Source organism: Bubalus bubalis, chromosome 11 (genome assembly GCF_019923935.1).
Source record: "Bubalus bubalis isolate 160015118507 breed Murrah chromosome 11, NDDB_SH_1, whole genome shotgun sequence".
Classification (NCBI taxonomy): Eukaryota; Metazoa; Chordata; class Mammalia; order Artiodactyla; family Bovidae; genus Bubalus; species Bubalus bubalis.
This window is the reverse complement of record NC_059167.1, coordinates 93082994-93103348: the sequence shown is the minus strand read 5'-3', so window position 1 is coordinate 93103348 and position 20355 is coordinate 93082994. Positions and strand designations below refer to the sequence as shown.

Here is a 20355-nt window from a genome sequence, read left to right as displayed (position 1 = left end):
CATTTTTTGCTGCTGGTGCCTCAGGTTTGTTTACTAGGGCAATTTTTTCTTCTCAGACGAACACTCACTCATTCACCGGAAGTCTGTTCCATGCCAGGAACCACGGTAAATGGTAGCAAAAAGAACTCACAGACCAGAGGAAAAGAAGTGTTCAAACAAGCAAAGCAGAGCTGCCCACAGGCTCATGCCGTGGGCTGTGTGAGGGGAGGCGGCGAGGCGTCCGCTGGAAAGGACTGTGCTCCGAATACCCTCTCCTTTAGACAGTTTGTAATAACAAGCAGAACATGGGCTGAGTTCTAAATGAGGAAAAGGAGTTCTAAACTACCAACTCAAATGGAGAGAAGGGTGCCCAGCAAAGAGTACTGGGTGGCCAGCAACGCGCAGGAGAAAGCCAGGCAGGTCAATAAACATCGTCACCAGATAACTCAATGGGGCAGGTGACTACTTCATACCTTTCTTAGAGGAGCTGCCTTAAATATTTAAGGGTTTTCTTTTTAACACATGGGGTGGTTATCAGAGTGCATGGCACGGCTCAAGTTTTCCCACAAGCAGCCTGAAAATGAAACAACCCCTTACCTGTATGGGGAGGAGCGAAGATAAGGCTGTGAGTCCCTGATGAGATGTAAAAACCACAGGCCAGCTGTGAACTCAAGTGTGCTTCCCAGGTTCCCTGAAAAACAAGAGAGGGCCTTTTGTTACCTTGGAATAGCCAGTCCTGGAATAGTCCCAGTAAAGACCCACAGACCCTGCCTAAGGCTCCTTGGTCTCAGAGCACCTGACCAATGTCACCCGGCCAAGGGGTTGTGTCAGAGAAGTGGGTGAGAATCCTGGTGTTTATAACTCAGCGGGAGGGTAACGGTAAGCCAGGTGCTAACCCAGTTGTGTCTTGGTTTCCTCCCCTGCCAGGGCTATCTCACAGAATGATCTAGAAGGTCTTCAATGCCTGGGCACCATGCCACGCCTGGAGTCACATGAATGACCATGTCACGGGTCTCCTGCCCTCAGGGAGCTGACAGGCCACAGAGATAGGGAAGTAAAGGCACAGTAATCAGGACCTTGATGCATCTGAGAGGAGCTGAAGTGAGGAAAATAGGAGATGACGTGGAGCCTTTGCAGAGGCAGCTGCTGATCCCAGAGAGGACAAAGGGCACTCCCCAGAGCAGGTGACGGCTAAGCTGAGGTCTGATAACCAAGAGTTGACCAGGCTGCAGCATACCAGGCAGAGCCAACAGCAAAAGAGGTGCCCAGGAAGCCAGAGAACGTAGTGAGTTCACAAGCACAAGGAGTACTTCAGAGCCCAAGAGGGAGATGGAGGTCATTTTAGCAGAGTTTGGACTTGCTCTTAAGGCCAATGGGCAGCCCATGAAGGGTCTCCTGTAGGAGAGTGGCACGGTCCTGAAAGCTCTCTGCAACATCAGAGAGAAGGAACTGGAAGGAGGCAAGGAATGCCCCCCTCAGACACCCCAAATGCCAAGTCCCTGGTCGGCTGCGGAGCTGACCAGGAGAGAAGGCCCCGGGCAAGAGGACAGGGCCAGGGCTCCCTCCATGAACCACTGCTTCCAAGTTACAGCCGCCTCCGGCGTTAGGTGACTACCCGGCAGGCGCCCCGCCAGGCGCAGTCTGCCTGTCCCAACACACCCTCCAGGAATGGAAGAACGCCTGGTGTCACAGTGTTTCTCGACATGCCTTTAGACCAGTGGCTCCGGTATCACCTGGTGACATGTCGGAAAAGCCAACTCTCGGCCGACCCCAGACCTAGAGACTCCGCATCTCGGGGAGCGGGGCCCAGCCCCTGTGGGTTAACCAGGCTCCAGGTGATTCCGATGCTCTCCCCAAGGCAGCAAGCACTAAGTGGGGGACAGTGCCAGTCCCGGGGGCCAGAGCACAGGCCACAGAGCTGACCCGGCCTGCTAGCTCAACAGAGCCACCATGTGCAAGGCCTTGCACTCTGCAGGGCCTGTGATGTCCATTTATGCTTAAAGGGAACCATACAAGCGGGTTTTACTGATGCTTAGAACCATTCCCAGCCCTGTGGACCACGGGCCCAAGTCTGGGTGGGAACCTGGTGCTCTGGGAGAATTCCATTTCCCTGAGAGATGCCCCGCCCTCTTCTGCTGCCCTTGTTTGTTTCAGGCAAAGGAAACTCCAGCTGCAAGTTTCTCCTCCAGCCTCCAGAGAGGGAATCGGACCACTCCAGAAAAGCAACAGTGAAGCCATCCAGAAAGCTCCCGTGGTTTTATGAAGGGTCGAGTTTCTTTCTGGAATATGGAACAAACTCTGTGGTTACAGAGCTCCCAGGCCCAGAAGCCATAACATAATTCAAGGCTGAAAAGGGATCCATTTGTTGCCTTTCTCTTTGAATATCTATCTTCTCTATAAGAAAAGAAATTAACCCCTCCCCACCAAAAATTTTTTGTAAGGAGCAAGCAGATTCTCACATGCTTCCTTATGTTTCTATAGCCCTTACTTTTTTTCATCAGTTCAGTTCAGTTCAGTCGCTCAGTCGTGTCCAACTCTCGTGTCCAACTCTTTGCGACCCCATGAATCGTCAGGCCTCCCTGTCCATCACCATCTCCCGGAGTTCACTCAAACTCACGTCCATTGAGTTGGTGATGCCATCCAGCCATCTCATCCTCTGTCGTCCCCTTCTCCTCCTGCCCCCAATCCCTCCCAGCATCAGAGTCTTTTCCAATGAGTCAACTCTTCGAATGAGGTGGCCAAAGTACTGGAGTTTCAGCTTTAGCATCATTCCTTCCAAAGAACACCCAGGGCTGATCTCCTTAAGAATGGACTGGTTGGATCTCCTTGCAGTCCAAGGGACTCTCAAGAGTCTTCTCCAACACCACAGTTCAAAAGCATCAATTCTTCGGTGCTCAGCTTTCTTCACAAAAGGCCAAAAAATGGGGTCCAAGACATAAAAACAATGTTCACGCCTACCCAGACCATGGGGACAAGCTGCCCACTTCAGTTACACTCAGCTTCTGGGGGTGCCCCTCTGGCCAAGGCCACAGACAGGGGGCTAAGCCGTAGGGCCTTGTAACAGGTCAAGGAACCCAGCATGGTCCGGGGGCCAGTGAAGACCCCACACACGCAGCACACAAGGAACGCTGCAGAAATCCCCACTGCCTTCCCTGGGGACTGCACTCCACATCTGCACACTCCAGCTCTCCAGGTTCACTTGGAGAGCAGAAACCTTTCTGCCCCTCTGAGGGCCATTTCCCATCAGTTTTGAGGAAGGCTTGACTCTTCAGAGACCCCCACGCCACCTGGAACGTGCTTTAGGGTATAGTCTTTCTCTCTCATATCTGCAAACAATATTTACAGCTCCTGGCTGGCTAAAAGAAACCTAAACTCAGCCTTTCTGAAGCTTGTCTGAGTGGTTCGGATTTTCAGAACAGCGTGGAGACGGCAGGGAGAGGCAACCTCCTTGCTTGCCCCTGCCCACCTGGTGCCCTCACCTGTTGGGACCTTTGACACGCCCCACGTGCCTATTCACCTGTCCTCCACACCCTGCCAGCCACGCTGAAGATAGCGGCTCTTTCGCCATCTCCCCACCAAGACTGTAAAGCTCCGTAAGTAGCCAACTAAGTACTCATTAAATAAATGACTGACCACATGAACATACAGACTCAACTAGAATAAGAATTTCAGGCCTGGGTTCATCCCCTCACCTCCTCTTGCCCAAACAAGTGAAATGACTTGCCCAAGGCCACAAAGCAATTAATGGTTGGGAGAGGCTTCTCAGTGCATTCTCACACCCACAGGCTGTGTTCCCATCTTTCCTGGGTACCCATAAACCATCATCCCTTGCAGACCAAGGCATTTTATTTGTGATAAGAAAAACTTCATTTTTGTGTGTTTTTGAGCTCCTGCCCAAGAACACAGAGGACCATCTTGTGAATCTTAAAATGTGGGGTACTACACCCAAACTGAGGACAGGAACGGGACTCCAGGGGTAGCAGTGCCAGGAAACGGCTGTGGGTCGGGGAGTGGGTCAGTCTTCGTAATCGTTACCACAGTTCTGGTCCCTGGGATGTAAAAACACTTGTAACTTCGCTGTTGGTCAAGCAGTGTGGCAAAAAGACTCTCCCCACCATCTCCACGCTGTTCTGAAAATCCAAACCACTCAGACAAGCTTCAGCTGGGCACCAGAAGGGCTGGGTTCAGAGTTTCTTTTAGCCAGCCAGGAGCTGAAAATATTGTTTGCAGATATGAGAGAGAGAGACTATACCCTAAAGCACGCTCCGGGTGGCGTGGGGTCTCTGAAGAGTCAAGCCCTCCTCAAAACTGACTGGCAAACGGCCCTCAGTGTGGCAGGAAGGTTTCTGCTGCTGGCCAAGTTCTCCTGATAAGCAGGTACAGAGCCTGGATCATTTCCTGAATTTCTCTCTCAAAATTTAATAGGCTGGGGGGAAAGTGCAACAAAATCTCAAACTCGATTGCAGAGTTTAATCTTAACTTTCCTGTCTGGATCACCTGGTTTTCATTACAACTGGTCAGGAAAATGTGACATGGCCACATTAGATAGAAAGAAGGGTGCCAGGCGCAGAGACAGTGAAGCTCCTATTATATACAAATCGAGTGAGTGAGAATGACTTCTGTCCAGCGCCCTCCCAGGTATCCTGGGCTCCCCCAGACACCTGAGCTGCCCTGCATGGCCCCTCCAGTCGCCCCTGACAGCCCTGCCCCAGCCCTGCTCTGCCCACACAGTGCCCACAGTTACCCCATCAGAGTCTACTCTCTTTACACCCTTATCCTCACTGGCGTTTTATGAAACTGTTAAGGGCTTCCCTGGTGGTTCAGCAGGTAAAGAAAATGAAGTCGCTTAGTCGTGTCCGACTGTTTGTGACCCCATGGACTGTAGCCCATCAGGCTTCTCAGTCCATGGGATTTTCCAGGCAAGAGTACTGGAGTGGGTTGCCATTCTCTTCTCCAGGGGATCTTCCCGACCCAGGGATTGAATCCGGGTCTCCTGCATTGTAGGCAGACATTTTACCCTCTGATCCACCAGGGAAGCCCCAGCTGGTAAAGAATCTTCCTGTAATGTGGGAGACCCAGGTTTGATCCCTGAGTCAGGAAGAGCCCCTGGAGGAGGGAACAGCTACCCATTCCAGTATTCTGGCCTGGAGAATTCCAAGGGGCTGCAAAGAGTCAGACACAACTGAGAGACTTTCAATCACTTCACTTCCTGTTAAGGCCTAAGTAATCAATGTAATACCTGTTCTATGGATGCTTACATGTTGAATAGGATGTTTAAAGAGAACAATTTCACCCAAATTCCTCCAATGGTAAAATTCTAGGTATGACAGTAAGTGAACTCCAGCTTTTGGATACAGAGCCCCTTCCACACTCCTCCAATCCCATCATGCTGACCATTTCCCACTTCATTTGTTTCATAAGCTGACCCTGCCCCTACAGTGGAGGTAAGACAGACCCTGCTCTGGTAGAAATGGAGGTTAACATTGACATAATAATGTGCAAAGTCCAGCTCCTCAGTCTGTCAGTTCACCTGGGTCAGAACCAAACTCTGTGGAGGATGATGGACCCTTCTCCTTTCATTTCTGGTCAGCGCTTACTTAAGAAGGGAATATGCTAACATTATCTCCAGAGTCTGCACCCAAGCAGGGGAGAGTGTGGAAGAAGTCAGCCTCAGGACATTCTTTTCTCTGTAGAAGCCCAAAGTGCATATCCCAGTATCTCCAAGAATGTCCCAAAGCATTTAATAATCAGTATCTGTAACACCTTCCTAAAAATAACGGCTTCAGAACTGACTCTTACACCGTTGACAAAGGACTCTCTGATTTGGTCCCATCCAAGATTAGAAAGAGCCTTACTGTAATATGTGTCAAGATAAAAACTGAAGTGGGTCCAATGGGACAAAAGCCAGCACTTCACAACCAAGCATCTGAGAGGCCAAGAAAAGAACAGGTAAGGGAGGCCCCCAGACATGGCTGATAACACAGGCTCAGATAGACAGGTTTCCACCGATGTTCCTCGAAAGTGGGATTTCAAGAACCTGCCCAATTATAAAAACCATCTAGAGGGTCTGTAAAAAAAATTCAGATTCCCAGGACCCGTACCAAACCAACCAACTCAAAGCCCCAGGGTGGGGTCTGAAACACGTCCAAGGAGTACCCAGCAGAGGGTCAGGAGAGTTTTGTAAGTAACATTCCACAGCAAACAATATGTAACTTTTTAAAACATTGTAGTCATATAAATTCAAAGTGATAAGGTCCGTGAGAAAAAGCAGGCTTAATTGGAGGAAGTTAGGGCCTTCTTTATGTAGTTAAAATTACGGAACATAATCATCAAGTAATGAGGAAATCAGTTTAATTAAAACGTAGCATAAAACAAAACCTCTCCCTTTAGCTTAACCATATTCCACCTGGAAGACCATCCAGGACCTCCTTCCTCACCTGAGGGTGGAAGGCAATCCCCACACAGCTGCTCGGGGCTGTTAGAGGCAGTGACCGGGCTGAGGGCCCTCGGGGCAGTCCCAGAAAAGCAGCAGGCATCAGTCTCTCAATCAGGCCCCGCCGTGCCCTCCTGCTCGGGCCTTCACAGGGCTCAGCCTCCAGCTGACCATTCCGCAGCCTTCATCGTGGTCCAGCCTCATGTGAGGCCTTGCTCCTCCAAACCTGCTCCACAGAAGCAGCAGTGCCAGGCTGACGGGAGCACGCCAGCAACGCAGAATCCCAGGCCCCACCCGGCCTGCTAACTCAGAATCTGCGACTTAACAAGATTCCAGGCTCTTCCTGTGTCCATTCAAGTCTGAGAAGCCCTGCTTTAAAGCCTGGAGTGGGCCTCCATTGGGACTTTCACCCACCTGGGGAATACCCAGCTCACCAGCCCACCCACTTGGGTTCCAGCCTCTAAGAGGCCTTCTTCCCTCACGATCCTTACTCAAGTCTTGTCAGACTCGCTTTGTCTTGGGGCCAGATCACTGTCAGCAGAGCCCAGTGACAGCTGACAATCCAAAGCCCAACCTTAAGGAGATGGTAAGTACTGACCGTCTCCTACATCCTCATCTGGCTCCTCCATCTGTCCGCCTCCCTGGAGAGGCAGGACTATGGACCCCGTGACCGCAAGTCAGTAGAGACAAGCCAAAGTCAAACAATACTGTGGAACGCGGGCTCTAGGTCCCAGCACGATGTTAATGAGGTTGAGGTCACAAGCAGATTAGCTTCCTCTGTATCTTGGCACGGACTCCAGCCCTCTGCCCTCTGGCCACCTACAAAGGCTGACACGCCCCTGGTTACTACGAGGAGAAGGACTAGGAGAGGCTGAACAGAGCAGGGGCAGAAAAGGACGCCAAGACCTTGGACGGCTGGGGAATGAATGAGTCGAGGAATGACACTCAGCTCAGAGGGGTGGCTGACGTGACAGATGACCAGTGAGAGCTCAGAACCACCGAGCAGGCTGAACAATACACATCGGGATGAGAAAGCTGAAAGCTGACAAGAAGAAATGTGAAGTCCTAAGATCAAGATTTTAAAAATCAAATACATGTACGGAAGCTAGGGGAAATCTAAGTTCTTATTGTAAAGGTTTTATTTTAAAACCTTTAAGTTCTTATTTTAAAAGGTTTAAATTTTTTTTTTTTTTTTTTAATGCAAGTGTTGGGGAGTTCCCTGGTGGTCCAGTGGCTGACTCCACACTCCCAATGCAGGAGGCCCAGGTTCGATCCCTAGTCAGGAAGCATGGGCTCTCTAGGTCCCACCAACATGCTGCAACGAAGACCCAATGCAGCTCAGTAAATAAAATATTTTTTTTTTAATGCAAGTTTTCTTGACTAATGTAGTAGCTAAGAAAGCTAACATACGTAGGGCCCATAGATCAAGGGGAGCAGTGGTCCCTGTGTAGCATAGCAAGCAGACTATCCTCAACTGACCCCCGGCCACCTGTCCACACAGGTGTATACACAACCTGTCACACTTCTTCATGGTTGCCACCTCTTGGGTTCTTACTTCTCAGCGTGGCTGGCCTCTGTACCTGACTACTGCTCTTTATGGCTTTGGCTTGTAGTTTAAACATCCCTCATACCAGCTGAGCTCTGTTTGATGCCACCCTTTCTTTACTAATCAAGAAAAGAACTACAGATCCAAGCACAAACTGGGAAAAGCACATTAAAAAAAAAAGAAAAAGAAAAAGACAACCTAAGCAACCTGTTTACCAAAAGGATTTGACTCCAAAAAGACCAACAGTCACCTGTGTAAGCAGGCACACCAGAGTACCTATTACAGCATGGATCTGTGCAGAATCAGTAATTAGGCCGGTAAATTATGAGCTTCCAGTACAGAAAAGCCCTGAAAATGGCTACCAGACGGATGAGCAAATGACAGGGTAAGCATCTGTTTAGACATACTGCCCTATGTAGAATCATCTTCTAGGAATGGTGTGATGGTTTCATTGCTCAGTAAGTGTCCAGCTCTTGCAACCCCATGGACTGTAGCCCACCAGGCTCCTCTGTCTGTAGGATTCTCCAGGCAGGACTACTGGAGTGGGTTACCATTCCCTTCTCCAGGGGATCCTCCCGACCCAGGGATCGAACCCAGGTCTCCTGCGCTGCACGTGGTCTCCAGCACTGCAGGCAGATTCTCTACTGACTGAGCCACCAGGGAAGCCCCAGGAGTACACAGGTAGCCGTTAAAAAAAAAAAAAAGATGGATGTGATTTTAGATTGTTTCTGAAGTTGTGAGAGGTGTTTTCCTAAAGTGTCTATTTCATATACAAATGGTAGTCATTTATACACACAAAAATACTGCTTACTGGGAAATTTGTAGTTGCCAGACTGGCCAGCATATTCTTTCTAGTTTCAGAAAATGTGATTCCTAGGGGTAAGAAAAAAGTTATAAATTTTTCAAAGGTAAATTTGTCTGGAGTAATAAGTGCATTGTGCACAGCTTACCTGAAGATTAAGAGACTACTGTCTATGCAGTTATGGGCATCTTTAAACAACTGGCTAACTGCCTCCAAACAGGAAAAAGACAAGTGAAATTCACCCAACAGCAGCCCACCTCGGGAGAAAGGAAGCTTGAACTTCAGGTGCCCTTGACAACACAGCACGGTGTGGAAAGAAAGAAAGAAAATGCTGAACAATAGAATCAGTAGAGGAAGGACAATCCCTTTAATTTTCCGGGAATGTGAGGAGGTTGATGCTAAAGGGATATTTAAGATCTCATTGCTGGCTTGAGTTCTGCTAAACAACTGAAAACAAGAAAAAACAAACAAAAAAAAACACCAAAACTCACACATCAGTATAGTATATTTATACACATATATAAGTAGATAGGTCTGGCGGGCTGGGGGCTAGCCCTGAGCAGCCTTGATTAAAACAGGAGAGAAGGAAAATGTGGGCCAAGATTCTTCTTAATTTGGCATGGCTAGCTGTCAGTTTAAAAGATTTAATAGATATTTCTGACAAATAGAGCATCTGTGTTCCTGTTGATGGACTTAGGACACTGCGGTGATTCACTGTCTCAAGCTAACCCAGTCCAAAGCAGGAACTCCTAAGATAATACTTCTCAGATCTCAGTGATCCTTTATTGCGATTGTGCTGCTAAGTACGGCTATCATCTTGATTTTATACACTTTCATCAGCCTTTTTGGAGAAGGAAATGGCAACCCACTCCAGTATTCCTGCCTGGAGAATCCCATGGACAAAGGAGCCTGGTGGGCTACAGTCCATGGGGTCACATAGAGTAGAAGGAAATGGCAACCCACTCCAGTATTCCTGCCTGGAGAATCCCATGGACAAAGGAGCCTGGTGGGCTACAGTCCATGGGGTCACATAGAGTCGGACACAACTGAGTGATTAACACACACATACACACAGGTAGATATTTAATTTGGTACATACCAATCAGACACATTTAGATATCGAAGTGAAATGCCTCTCAGATCACACTTCACAGTGTTTATGAAACATACAAAGGGAACCGACAGGAAGGAGTAGGTTCTTCCCTGCTATTGGGAGGAAGGGGCCCCATTCTGGCCCTGGGTCACAGAACTCAGTCCTGGTCATGTTCCTCCACAACTACATTTACAACAAATAGGAATTTCAAGTCTTAAAGACAGAGACCGGCTTTACCATGGACATAGCACAGACGTAAGGAGGTATGCAGCGCTGTGGCCAAAACTGCCGATACGGTGTTTTGCGCAAAAAAAACAGAAAAAAACACCAACTCTTTTGTTCTGTTTTTTTTTAGGTAGCATGCTATTTTTAAAAACCTGAAAAACAGAAAAATAAAGAAAGTAGTCATCTGTAACTCCATGAGTCCAAAATAATCAGAATTTTAGCCTACCTCCTTCAGAATGACGTCAATCATCAGACTGATGATGATTAATAATTCCACTGACTGTACCCTAAATCCACAACAGTAAGAGAAGTAACAGCTAAACACAAATCGAATAGCATGCCTGCCCTTTAACAGATCTTCACTGGGGCCTACTTTGCACATGTATGTTTATTACACAAATGAAATGAAATTCAAGTTAACAGCCTCTTGAGGGCCATATTGTGTATCTGCTAAGTCATGTCCAGCTCTTTGTGACCCCATAGACTGTAGCCCACCAGGCTCCTCTATGGAATATTCCAGGCAAGAATGTTGGACTGGGTTGCTCTTTCCTACTCCAGAGGGTCTTTCCAATCCAAGGCTCGAACCCACATCTCTTGAGTCTCCTGCATTGGCAGGCAGCTTCTTTACCACGAGAGCCACCTAGGAAGCCCTTAGGGCCACGTGGTAACTTCAAAATAGGAGGCAGATAAGCCTTGTCGCAGGTAGACATGGAAACAATAGCTCTCCAAGTATTCAGTACAAGTTCTCAAGGTGCCTACAGACTCAGTTCCCAGAGAAACCCTTCTCCTGGCAGATGACCAGTCCCACCATGGTGGGAGGAGTGTGTTCCAGACTCTCTTTTCTTCTTTATTTTTAAATTTTTTAAATGAAGGATAATTGCTTTACAGAATCTTGTGGTTTTCTGTCATACATCAACAAGAATCAGCCATAGTTACACCCATGTCCCCTGCCTCCCGAACCTCCCTCCCATCTCCCTCCCCACCCACCCTTCCAGTCTGTCACAGAGCCCCTGTCTGAGTTCCCTGCAGACTCTCTCTTCTTAAGAAGGACATTAACCCCATCCCAGGGGCTCCACCCTCATGACCCCATCTAAACCACAGTACTTTCCCAAGATGCTGCTTCCAAAGACCATCACCATGGGGGTCAGGGTTTGTACCAAGGAATTCTGGTAAGAATATGGTCTATCTGGAATATGTGGATGTCCTGGGGGTGGCGGATGATCAAATGTATCAGTTGTACATCCTAGCTACTAAATACATTCAGAGTCTTCTTATGTACATCCCTCTAGACTATCTCGGTTCAAAACAACACAAACAGATCTCACCAAGTCGGCAAAATAACACCAGTAAGAGTCTGCTCACTGAAGGCCAAAGTTAGGGGCTTGATTAGCCCGTTAGGCTAATTGAAAGGATGAAAGAGAAAAGTTCAGTTACAAGGACACATATTACTCTCACCCTGAACACTATTCAGTAAACCTCAAGAGGCCAGTCAACCACTGACCACTACTATAAAAATAACTCCACCTTTCATCTCCACTTCCAGATTTCTCTTCCCTACCTGTGGATCCAATGCTATGGTGGGCATCTCTTCCCAGAAGGCTCACAGCTCAGCTGTGGAGTCAATGAACTCATTCCTCCTCACCATAGCTGCTCACCTCAGTGAAAGGTGCCATGTCCCAGCCCAGTCACCCTGGGCTCCCTCTTACTAAGAGCCCAGCCCTTAGTAAGAAAGTGTGGTCTGCCTCTCCAGGCCTCTCCCACTTTCCCTCACCAAGTTCCACCAGGGTTCCTACACGAGCCCACCAGCTCACCTGCTATTCCCAGCCCTGGCCTCTTGCCATTGAGCCCACCTAGAGTTCCTTCTAAACCACAGTCTGATCACATCAACCACCTGCTTCAACAGGTCAATTCACCTGCTCATTCCCCATCTTCCATACAGCTTTCAAGATGAAGCTCAGACTCCTCAGCTCAGCATCCAAGATCCAATGCCCACCGGGACTTCCCTACACAACTTTGCCTCTAGTCCAAACAACTAGTGCCCTGATGACTTTATACCATTTCAAGCCTCAGACTCCAGACATATGCATTCTTATTGTACCAGGTATTATTGTAACCTTAAAAGTAAGGGGAAAACAAGCAACCCTGAAGGTGCAGTTCAGTTCAGTTCAGCCGCTCAGTTGTGTCCGACTCTTTGCGACCCCATGAATTGCAGCACTCCAGGCCTCCCTGTCCATCACCAACTCCTGGAGTTCACTCAAACTCACGTCCATCGAGTCAGTGATGCCATCCAGCCATCTCATCCTCTGTCGTCCCCTTCTCCTCTTGCCCCCAATCCTTCCCAGCATCAGAGTCTTTTCCAATGAGTCAGCTCTTCGCATGAGGTGGCCAAAGTACTGGAGTTTCAGCTTTAGCATCATTCCTTCCAAAGAACACCCAGGGCTGATCTCCTTCAGAATGGACTGGTTGGATCTCCTTGTAGCCCAAGGGACTCTCAAGAGTCTTCTCCAACACCACAGTTCAAAAGCATCAATTCTTCGGCGCTCAACCTTCTTCACAGTCCAACTCTCACATCCATACATGACCACTGGAAAAACCATAGCCTTGACTAGACGGACCTTTGTTGGCAAAGTAATGTCTCTGCTTTTCAATATGCTATCTAGGTTGGTCATAACTTTTCTTCCAAGGAGTAAGCATCTTAATTTCATGGCTGCAGTCACCATGTGCAGTGATTATGGAGCCCAAAAAAATAAAGTCTGACACTGTTTCCACTGTTTCCCCATCTATTTCCCATGAAGTGATGGGACCAGATGCCATGATCTTCATTTTCTGAATGTTGAGCTTTAAGCCAACCTTTTCACTCTCCTCTTTCACTGACCAACTATCTGCTCTTTGCTTTACTCTCAGCCCTGCCTCCTGTCAGCTTCCCAGGTGGTGCTAGTGGTAAAGAACCCGCCTGCCAATACAGAGTCAACCATTTAAGTACCAGACCAGGCTCCTCCTGAACACAGTCTGGGTTTTATAAGCTGATGATCAGATCTGACCTTTGATTCCTTCTTCACCTTTTGAAGGCTGTGAAATCTCACTTCTGAGTAAAACCCCTACTTGTTCTCCTGGCATATTGGCTGGTGATTCTACTCAAATAGGACACATACTTTATTATAAAGCACAGAAAGAAACAGGCCCCCTTTTCTTCCTTCTCCCTGTAGAGGACCCATAAGACCAGCTGCCCGCAGCCGCCACCCCCAGCCAGATCGCCTCTCTCCAAGCTGGCTGGCCTGTGGAAGAGTAGCGCGCCCCGCACACTGCTTGCCCAGCACAGGCACTCCAAAACAAAATGAGAGCTTCTCTAGTTTCCGGAGCTCCTTCCCACACAGAGCCTGCTTCTCCAGCCAGCATGAGCGCTCTGTGAGTGGAGAGGCCTGCTCTTGGTTTCTGTTACCAGACATCAGAACAGAGCCTTGCCCACTGGAGAGGTTACTGGGTATCTGCGAATGACTGGATAAAAGAACGGATGAATGAGCAAACAGGCACGCCACCCCCCCCCCCATTAGAAAAGCAATATGCTCCCCAGCTCCAAAACTACTGTTTTGCTAAGGATGTCTCTTGTTCATTGGGCAACGAGGTACAACCTTAGGAAGACCTGGGCAATGGACTATTAACCCCAAGACATACTTTGAAGGTGCTTTTTGGAATAAATTCTTGAGATCAGGTATTTGGTTACTATTTGTATCTTTCTAAGACAATGAACACTGAGTAAAACATTGCTTTAGAATTTCCAAGAGAGACACCATGTCCACTTTTTCCCTCAAATAAATGTCTATATTTGCTTTGGTGGGACCTGAGAAGGTGCCCTTGCAAGCGAGCAGTGAGGCTGAAGTGCGGCCCACAGCTGTCTCAGGTCCTCAGACCCCACAGAACCTGCACTACACATTCCTCACAATTGGAGTCCCAGAAAAGGCTGGCCTGAGGGGCCAAGAGCATGCAGCCCGTAAGTTCTAGAAAGATCAAATGTGCAGTGGGTGGCTGGGGGCACAGGGACAGCCTCAACGGAGGCCAGCCATCAACCAGCCTGGTAACCTGGCTCTTTGAATGGCACTGCTTTTTCCCGGGCATTTGAAGTACTAGACAAACACCATTAACATTTTCTGAGCACTTACTCAGTGTGATGCACCACCCTAAATTCTATATAAAAGTACATAATCACAGTTAAACTTCAAGGAGATTCTTTGACTTGAACCTTATCATCATCATTTCACAGGCACAGAAACCAATGCTGAGAGAAATCAAATAACTTGTCCCAGGTTCCGGTAGAAAGTGACACCTCTGGGAACCCAAGAGTCCCAATCTGTATCTCCTATATTTTGGTCTCCTATTTTGTCAATTCTTTGCAATAAAGAAGTTGTGTTTGTGAGTGTGTGTGTGTGTGTGTGTTAGTTGTTTCAGTCGTGTCCAACTCTTTGCAACCTTACAGACTGTAGCCCTCCAGGCTGCTCAATCCATGGGGATTCTCTGGGCAATAACACTGGAGCGGTTGCCACTTCCTCCTTCAGGGTATCTTCCCTACCCAGGCATTGAACCTGTGTCTCTTATGTCTCCTGCATTGGCAAGCCTGTTCTTTACCACTAGCACCACCTGGGAAGCCCAATAAAGAAGTTGAGAAGCTGTAAATGTTTTGCATTAAAAATGGGTAGTTTTCTATATATTTTCTATCTTCTCCTACCTTGGACTTTTCCTCCCTCCCCTTCCTAAACACTGCCTGCAGGAAAATCTCTGCAGTCAGTCAATCGGCACATCTGAGGCCCATCCATGTGCATAAATAGCATATATTACTTCTTCCAGAAGGCACTTGTTTTGTTCTAATCCACAAAGATTCGTTTTTTTCTTCCTAAAGACAAATTACTGGTTTGTGTATCCTGACGCAAATTATATTAGATTCAAGAATGTTCATTTGCAGTGTAATTATTCTTCCTAATTGGACTGCTCTGAAGATAAACGATTTCCCCTCCCCACTCCCATCCTGCAAGACACACTGTCTTTTTCCCTGGAGTAAAACGTTTGCTGCACCCTTTGCAAACACACCATAACAATCCACATGATCTGCCCTCTGTGTGACCACTCAGGAAAAATATTATTTTAACAGTGGGTTTTATCTGGTATTACCTCAAACTCCTCCAACATTATTTTCTCAGAATCAGATCTCTGACAAAGATTAATAACAAGTCTATCACAGTACGATAGCAAAAAGAAATGAGAATCTTGGCTTTTCTTTCTTTTCCCTATCTTTAAAACATTTCATCTCTCTACCCACCAGCATGTGTTTCCTATCTCTTATATTTGCAAGAGAGAAGTCGTTTTTTTTTAAAGAGGACCCGTAGCAAAAAGTCAGGAATACTCGGGAAAGAGCAATACCAAGGTAATTCGCATCCGTCATCGCTCAAACCTGGCGCCGGTGGAGCGCTCAAGCGAACGGGTGAAGCAAAAGCAACGTGCGGACGAGAAACGTCTCTCGCAACTCAACTCGATTACTCAGGTTGAACTCCCGGCTCTATACACCCCGCCCCCCATACCTCTGCCCGCTCTGGCTCCAACACAGACTTGTCTACAGAGGCCGCTTTGCGATTTCAGACTGAAGGTCTACTTTTATATGTGGGTCACTGATGGCAATCTAGATGCACGCACAGGATCACAGTATCCGCAAAATACAGGAAATGGCCCGGGTGAGAGTGAGGATGGGGGTGATGGGTAAGACTTCGGCTTTCCTCTCAGTTACTCCCATTGAGGAAACCAGCTGAATGATTCTCATAAAACTCATGACCCTCCTGAAACAAGAGAAAAAGTGAACAGGATGGAAGAAAACGCTTTCTCCCTTCCGAGTTCAAAGGACTTAGACCGCTGAATGAAAGGGGGGTGGGGGGGTGGGGGGGAATTGCACACACACAACTTCGTGCCTGAAAACATCCAGAAACCCCTAAGAGTCTCTCCCGGTCCTTTACCCCCATCCTTGAGCTCAGCCCAGCCCGCCCAGATGTGGTCTTCGCCCTCCACGCCCACCTCCCCCCCTCCTCCAGCCCTCACCCCCGATCCCTGTGCTGCCCACAAAAATGCAGCCCAGATCTGAGCAGCAGCTGACGTCTGCGGCCGGCTTGACCCGCACACCGCAGGCCAGGCCCGCGCGGGCGACCACCGGGCGGCCCCGGGCGCCGAGTCCGGAGTCAGCTGCACCCGGGACCCGCGCCGCCCGAAGCACGCCTGCGGCGGCGAGAAAGCTGGGTTCGCGCCGACTTCCCGGCAAATCGTCTTTCCAGGCACAACTTTTTTTCCACTTCTGCGGCGGGCGGTCGCGGCTGCCAAAGACGAAGCGGCGTTCCCTCCTTCCCCAGCGTCCGGCACCCGTCCCGCCAGCACCTCCCCGGCCCCGGTCCGCCCTCCGCGCGGGCTCGGTGGGCGCCGCGCCGGATGCCCCGCGGGCCGAGGCTGCGCGCGGGCCCCGCCGCCCCGACTCACCCGGTCCCGGCTCGGCGTCCTCGGCTCCGAGCCGCGGCTCCCCGTTACGCCTCCCCGCAGCCACCTCTCGGTCTCTCCGGCCCCGCCGGGCGCGCGGGGAAGAAGGAGGAGGAGGAGGGCGGAGGGAGGAGGCGGGAGGAGGGGGCGCGGGCGGGAGGGAGAGGGTCCCGGGCGCGGGAGGCGGCGGCGGCGAGGCGAGAGCGCCGACCTCGGCCGCCGCGGGGCTAGCAGGCTGGGAGGGGACGGAGGGGCGGGGGCGGAGAGAGGAGGCGGCCGCCGAGCCTCCCTGCCCAGGGCCCGGCCCCGCGCCGCCGCCCAGTCACCCTCGCCGCCGAGCCCTGCTCCCGGCCGGCGTCCGGGGAGGGTCGGGCCCGGGGCTCTCCCGGCGTGGGGCGGGGCGGACGGCCGAGGCCCGGCCTCCTGGGCGGAGTGTCCCGCGGGGCCCCGGAGGGTGTGGGCGCAAGGGGATCCCCGCGAGGAGGGGCGGAGGCCCCGGGGCCTGGGAGCGCGGTGTCTGCGCCCGTCGGGCGGCGGTGGCGAGTCCGGCGAGGGTCCCCCGAGCTGGGCTCGGGGAGCTCCCGGCGCGGTTTCGGAAAACCGTCTCCAGGAGTCGGGAGGGCGCGCTCCGCCCGACCGGGGGAGGCGGGGAACCGCGGAGTCGGGGGCGAGACGGCTGGGCCTGGGGCTCCCGGAGCGGTTCCCCAGGTGGGAAGGTTGTCCATGCGCTGATCCTGGAGGATCCAAAGTCGGAGGGCGGGGTGGGGGTGCCTGGACCCCCATCCTAGCCTTCCCCTCCCGGAGTCGAGGATCCGCGCGTCAATTTCCTTGCCCTGTGAGTTTCTAAGACCGAAAACTCTGTGCAAACAGCCACAAAGAATATATGTAAATTGCTTGCTTGAGATCCTGAAACATCCTCCCCTGAATACGGTTTCGGAGTGAATTTCGAAGGCCCTTTATCTAATAATCTGGAAGGGCATCCCTGTCCAGAGAGGGGACTCACGAACTGACGCCCCCAGAATGGGAGCAAAGAGCCCAGGGTTAAATGGTCAGAAATTAAGGTGACAAGATTCCTTGTGATTTTGATGTTGGCACAGACCATTTAGCTAGGCAAACTCTTCTTGTCTTTTTTTCCTGTCAACTCCTCAGCCTCTTACCTGAGTCATTGGTACTCACTAGTAGCCTGAACTCAGACCCTAGAAGTCAATTCGGGGCCTCCCTCCTCCATGGCCAACAGCCACTCCCATTGATTCTTCACCTTTAATGTCCTTTCCAAGTCCACAGCCACCTTCCTCATTCTTGCAGTTTGGGGACTTCATAGCTTCAGTGGTCTCCTCCCTAGTTCCCTGCTCTGGGCTTTGTACTGGCATCCATATGCACCCCTCTAGCTACAGGTTAATGGTTCTAGAACATCGCTTTCGGCTTCCCAGGTGGCCCTAGAATCTGCCTGCCAATACAAGAGGCAGAAAAGTCGCAGGTTCGATCCCTGGGTTGGGAAGATTCACTGGAGGAGGGCCTGGCAACCCCCTCCAGTATTCTTACCTGGAGAATCCCCATGGACAGAGGAGCCTGTGCAACCCTACAATCCACAGGGTCGCACAGAGTCGGACATTACTGAGCACACAGCGCATTTGTGCAGGCTACTTCCTTTTGTAGAAGCTCTAGGGGGCACCTTGGCACAGAAAATTCTGAATTACTTAAAAACTTTCCATTCAAACCATCCATCAATCCGCTCCTTGGAGCCTTGCACTCTAACAAGCAAGGAGATCCTCCCTGACAGTACCCCAAGGTTCCATACTGTGTGGAAGGTGGGAGTAGTTGCTGATGCTCTTGCCAGAACTGGAATGCTGTCTTTCATCTTCTCCCAAAGCCAAATCCCACTTATCTTTGTTGAAAATGAAGTGTGTAGTACCACATTTCTTCTATAAAATGTGTGGGTTCTTCCCATTTTTGAAACTAGAGATAACAAGGCTTATGAGCAAAACAGGATTAGAAACAAACAACTCAGAAGCTATATAACCTTGCAACCAGAGCACTAACAATAACCCATTCCCCACCCCCCCAAAAAATACCAGCAGAACTCAAGAGCCATGTTCCATTTCTAACAAATGTTACAGTAAACATAAATATCAATCAGATCAGATCAGTCGCTCAGTCGTGTCCGACTCTTTGCAACCCCATGAATCGCAGCACGCCAGGCCTCCCTGTCCATCACCAACTCCCGGAGTTCACGGAGACTCACGTCCATCGAGTCAGTGATGCCATCCAGCCATCTCATCCTCTGTTGTCCCCTTCTCCTCCTGCCCCCAATCCCTCCCAGCCATAAATATAGGACTTTGTAAAACAATGGAGGTAACTAATGAAGAGATTGGAAGGAGAGCTGTTTGAGGTTGCTGAGTTAGGAAGACAAGCACAAGATCTACAGATAAGAGGTGAATTCTCCCCTCCCAAGTTAGAGCCCACGGTCAAACCAATTCAAGGGAGAGAACATAGAGCAAATGAGCCCCGGGAATAGCTCTGTGTGTCCCCCACAACTGCAATTCTGCTGTGCTTTGTTTGTAGCCGCTCTTACTTGATGGTGCAGAATACTAAGGTGCTGGCAGCAACAGCATATGATCCAACATGACCCCCCCATTGTACCAACATCCTCTCCCTACTTATCAGTCATGAGCGAGTTAATTTCTATTACATATGCTTTCATTATAAAAACATGCTGGTAATGGAATAGACTGTACTGTGCTTAATTATATGCGTAGAAGATAGATTCTACTTCATGCCACACATCTGCTGAGCACTTACTGTATGCCAGCAACTGTTTCAAGCACTGTGAATGCATCAATGAACAAAGAAAACCACAAAAACACTTACTGTCATGGATGGTGAGTACTTGAACATGACATCACAGGATGACCTGTATTTACTGAGTTGTATTATGTCTCATATGTATGTACTTCAACTGATGCCTCATGTACATTTTAGTCTCTTTGAGGGCTAGAGTTGAGCCTCAAATCTTTGTATCTTTCACAGGGTCTCATGCAGTAAATATCTGCTGCTGCTGCTGCTAAGTCACTTCAGTCGTGTCCGACTCTGTGCGACCCCATAGATGGCAGCCCACCAGGCTCCTCCATCTCTGGGATTCTCCAGGCAAGAACACTGGAGTGGGTTGCCATTGCCTTCTCCAAATATCTACTGGAACATGTAAATAAGGGAGTTTATGCCTGTTCTATACCTTGTGTTGTTGAATTCACAGGAAAACCACCTGGGAAATCTAAAAGATTTTCTTAGAACCACGTTTGTTGCTATTTGGACTAAAATCAAAGCAAGTATCCATAGATAGGATCATTTCGATGTGAAGAGTAAATAAATTATGCTTAATAGGAAGCAAGAAAGTAGGAACAGGCAGGGGAGGGAAAAGAGAGGGAGAGAGAGACAAAAAGATGCAGTTCAAGAAGAAAGTGCCTGCTAAGTTCCTGGAAAGGCAGGGCTGGAGGAAGAACAATAGCAGGAACTGGGTTATTGTGAATATTGCTGCTATCATGTGCTTCAGCCACATGTTCAAGAGACATTTACTGGGAGATCAGGGAGCAGGAAATTATAAGAAATTAAAGAATATCTACAATGTTTGGTCACATGACAAGGAGACCTTGGAAGAAAATAATTATGAGCCACTGGGTCATAATGTAAAATTACAGTTGGTGCTGGCTGAATTGTTGTGATTCTGAACTTACTTGCCTGTGCAGATCATTTCTCCAAACATTTTATCTGACCCTTGTGGC

The 20355-nt window shown here is 49.4% G+C and overlaps 1 protein-coding gene across 4 annotated transcripts in view; it reads right to left on the bottom strand.

Annotated features, from left to right (window-relative positions):
- The window catches only part of LHFPL2 (LHFPL tetraspan subfamily member 2), a 176840-nt gene extending 159288 nt beyond the window's left edge, over positions 1-17552 (bottom strand). The window contains exons 1-2 of one of the 4 annotated variants that reach the window (XM_044925448.2): positions 16583-17552; positions 577-670 (exon numbers count right to left, since the gene is read on the bottom strand). In XM_044925448.2, the coding sequence (XP_044781383.1) occupies positions 577-670; positions 16583-17362 (874 nt within the window). In that variant the 5' untranslated portion in view covers positions 17363-17552. The remainder of the gene's footprint in view (positions 1-576; positions 671-16582) is intronic. The other 3 variants (XM_044925449.2, XM_044925450.2, XM_044925447.1) reach the window with 3 other exon arrangements.
- Between the last annotated feature and the right edge of the window lie 2803 nt (positions 17553-20355).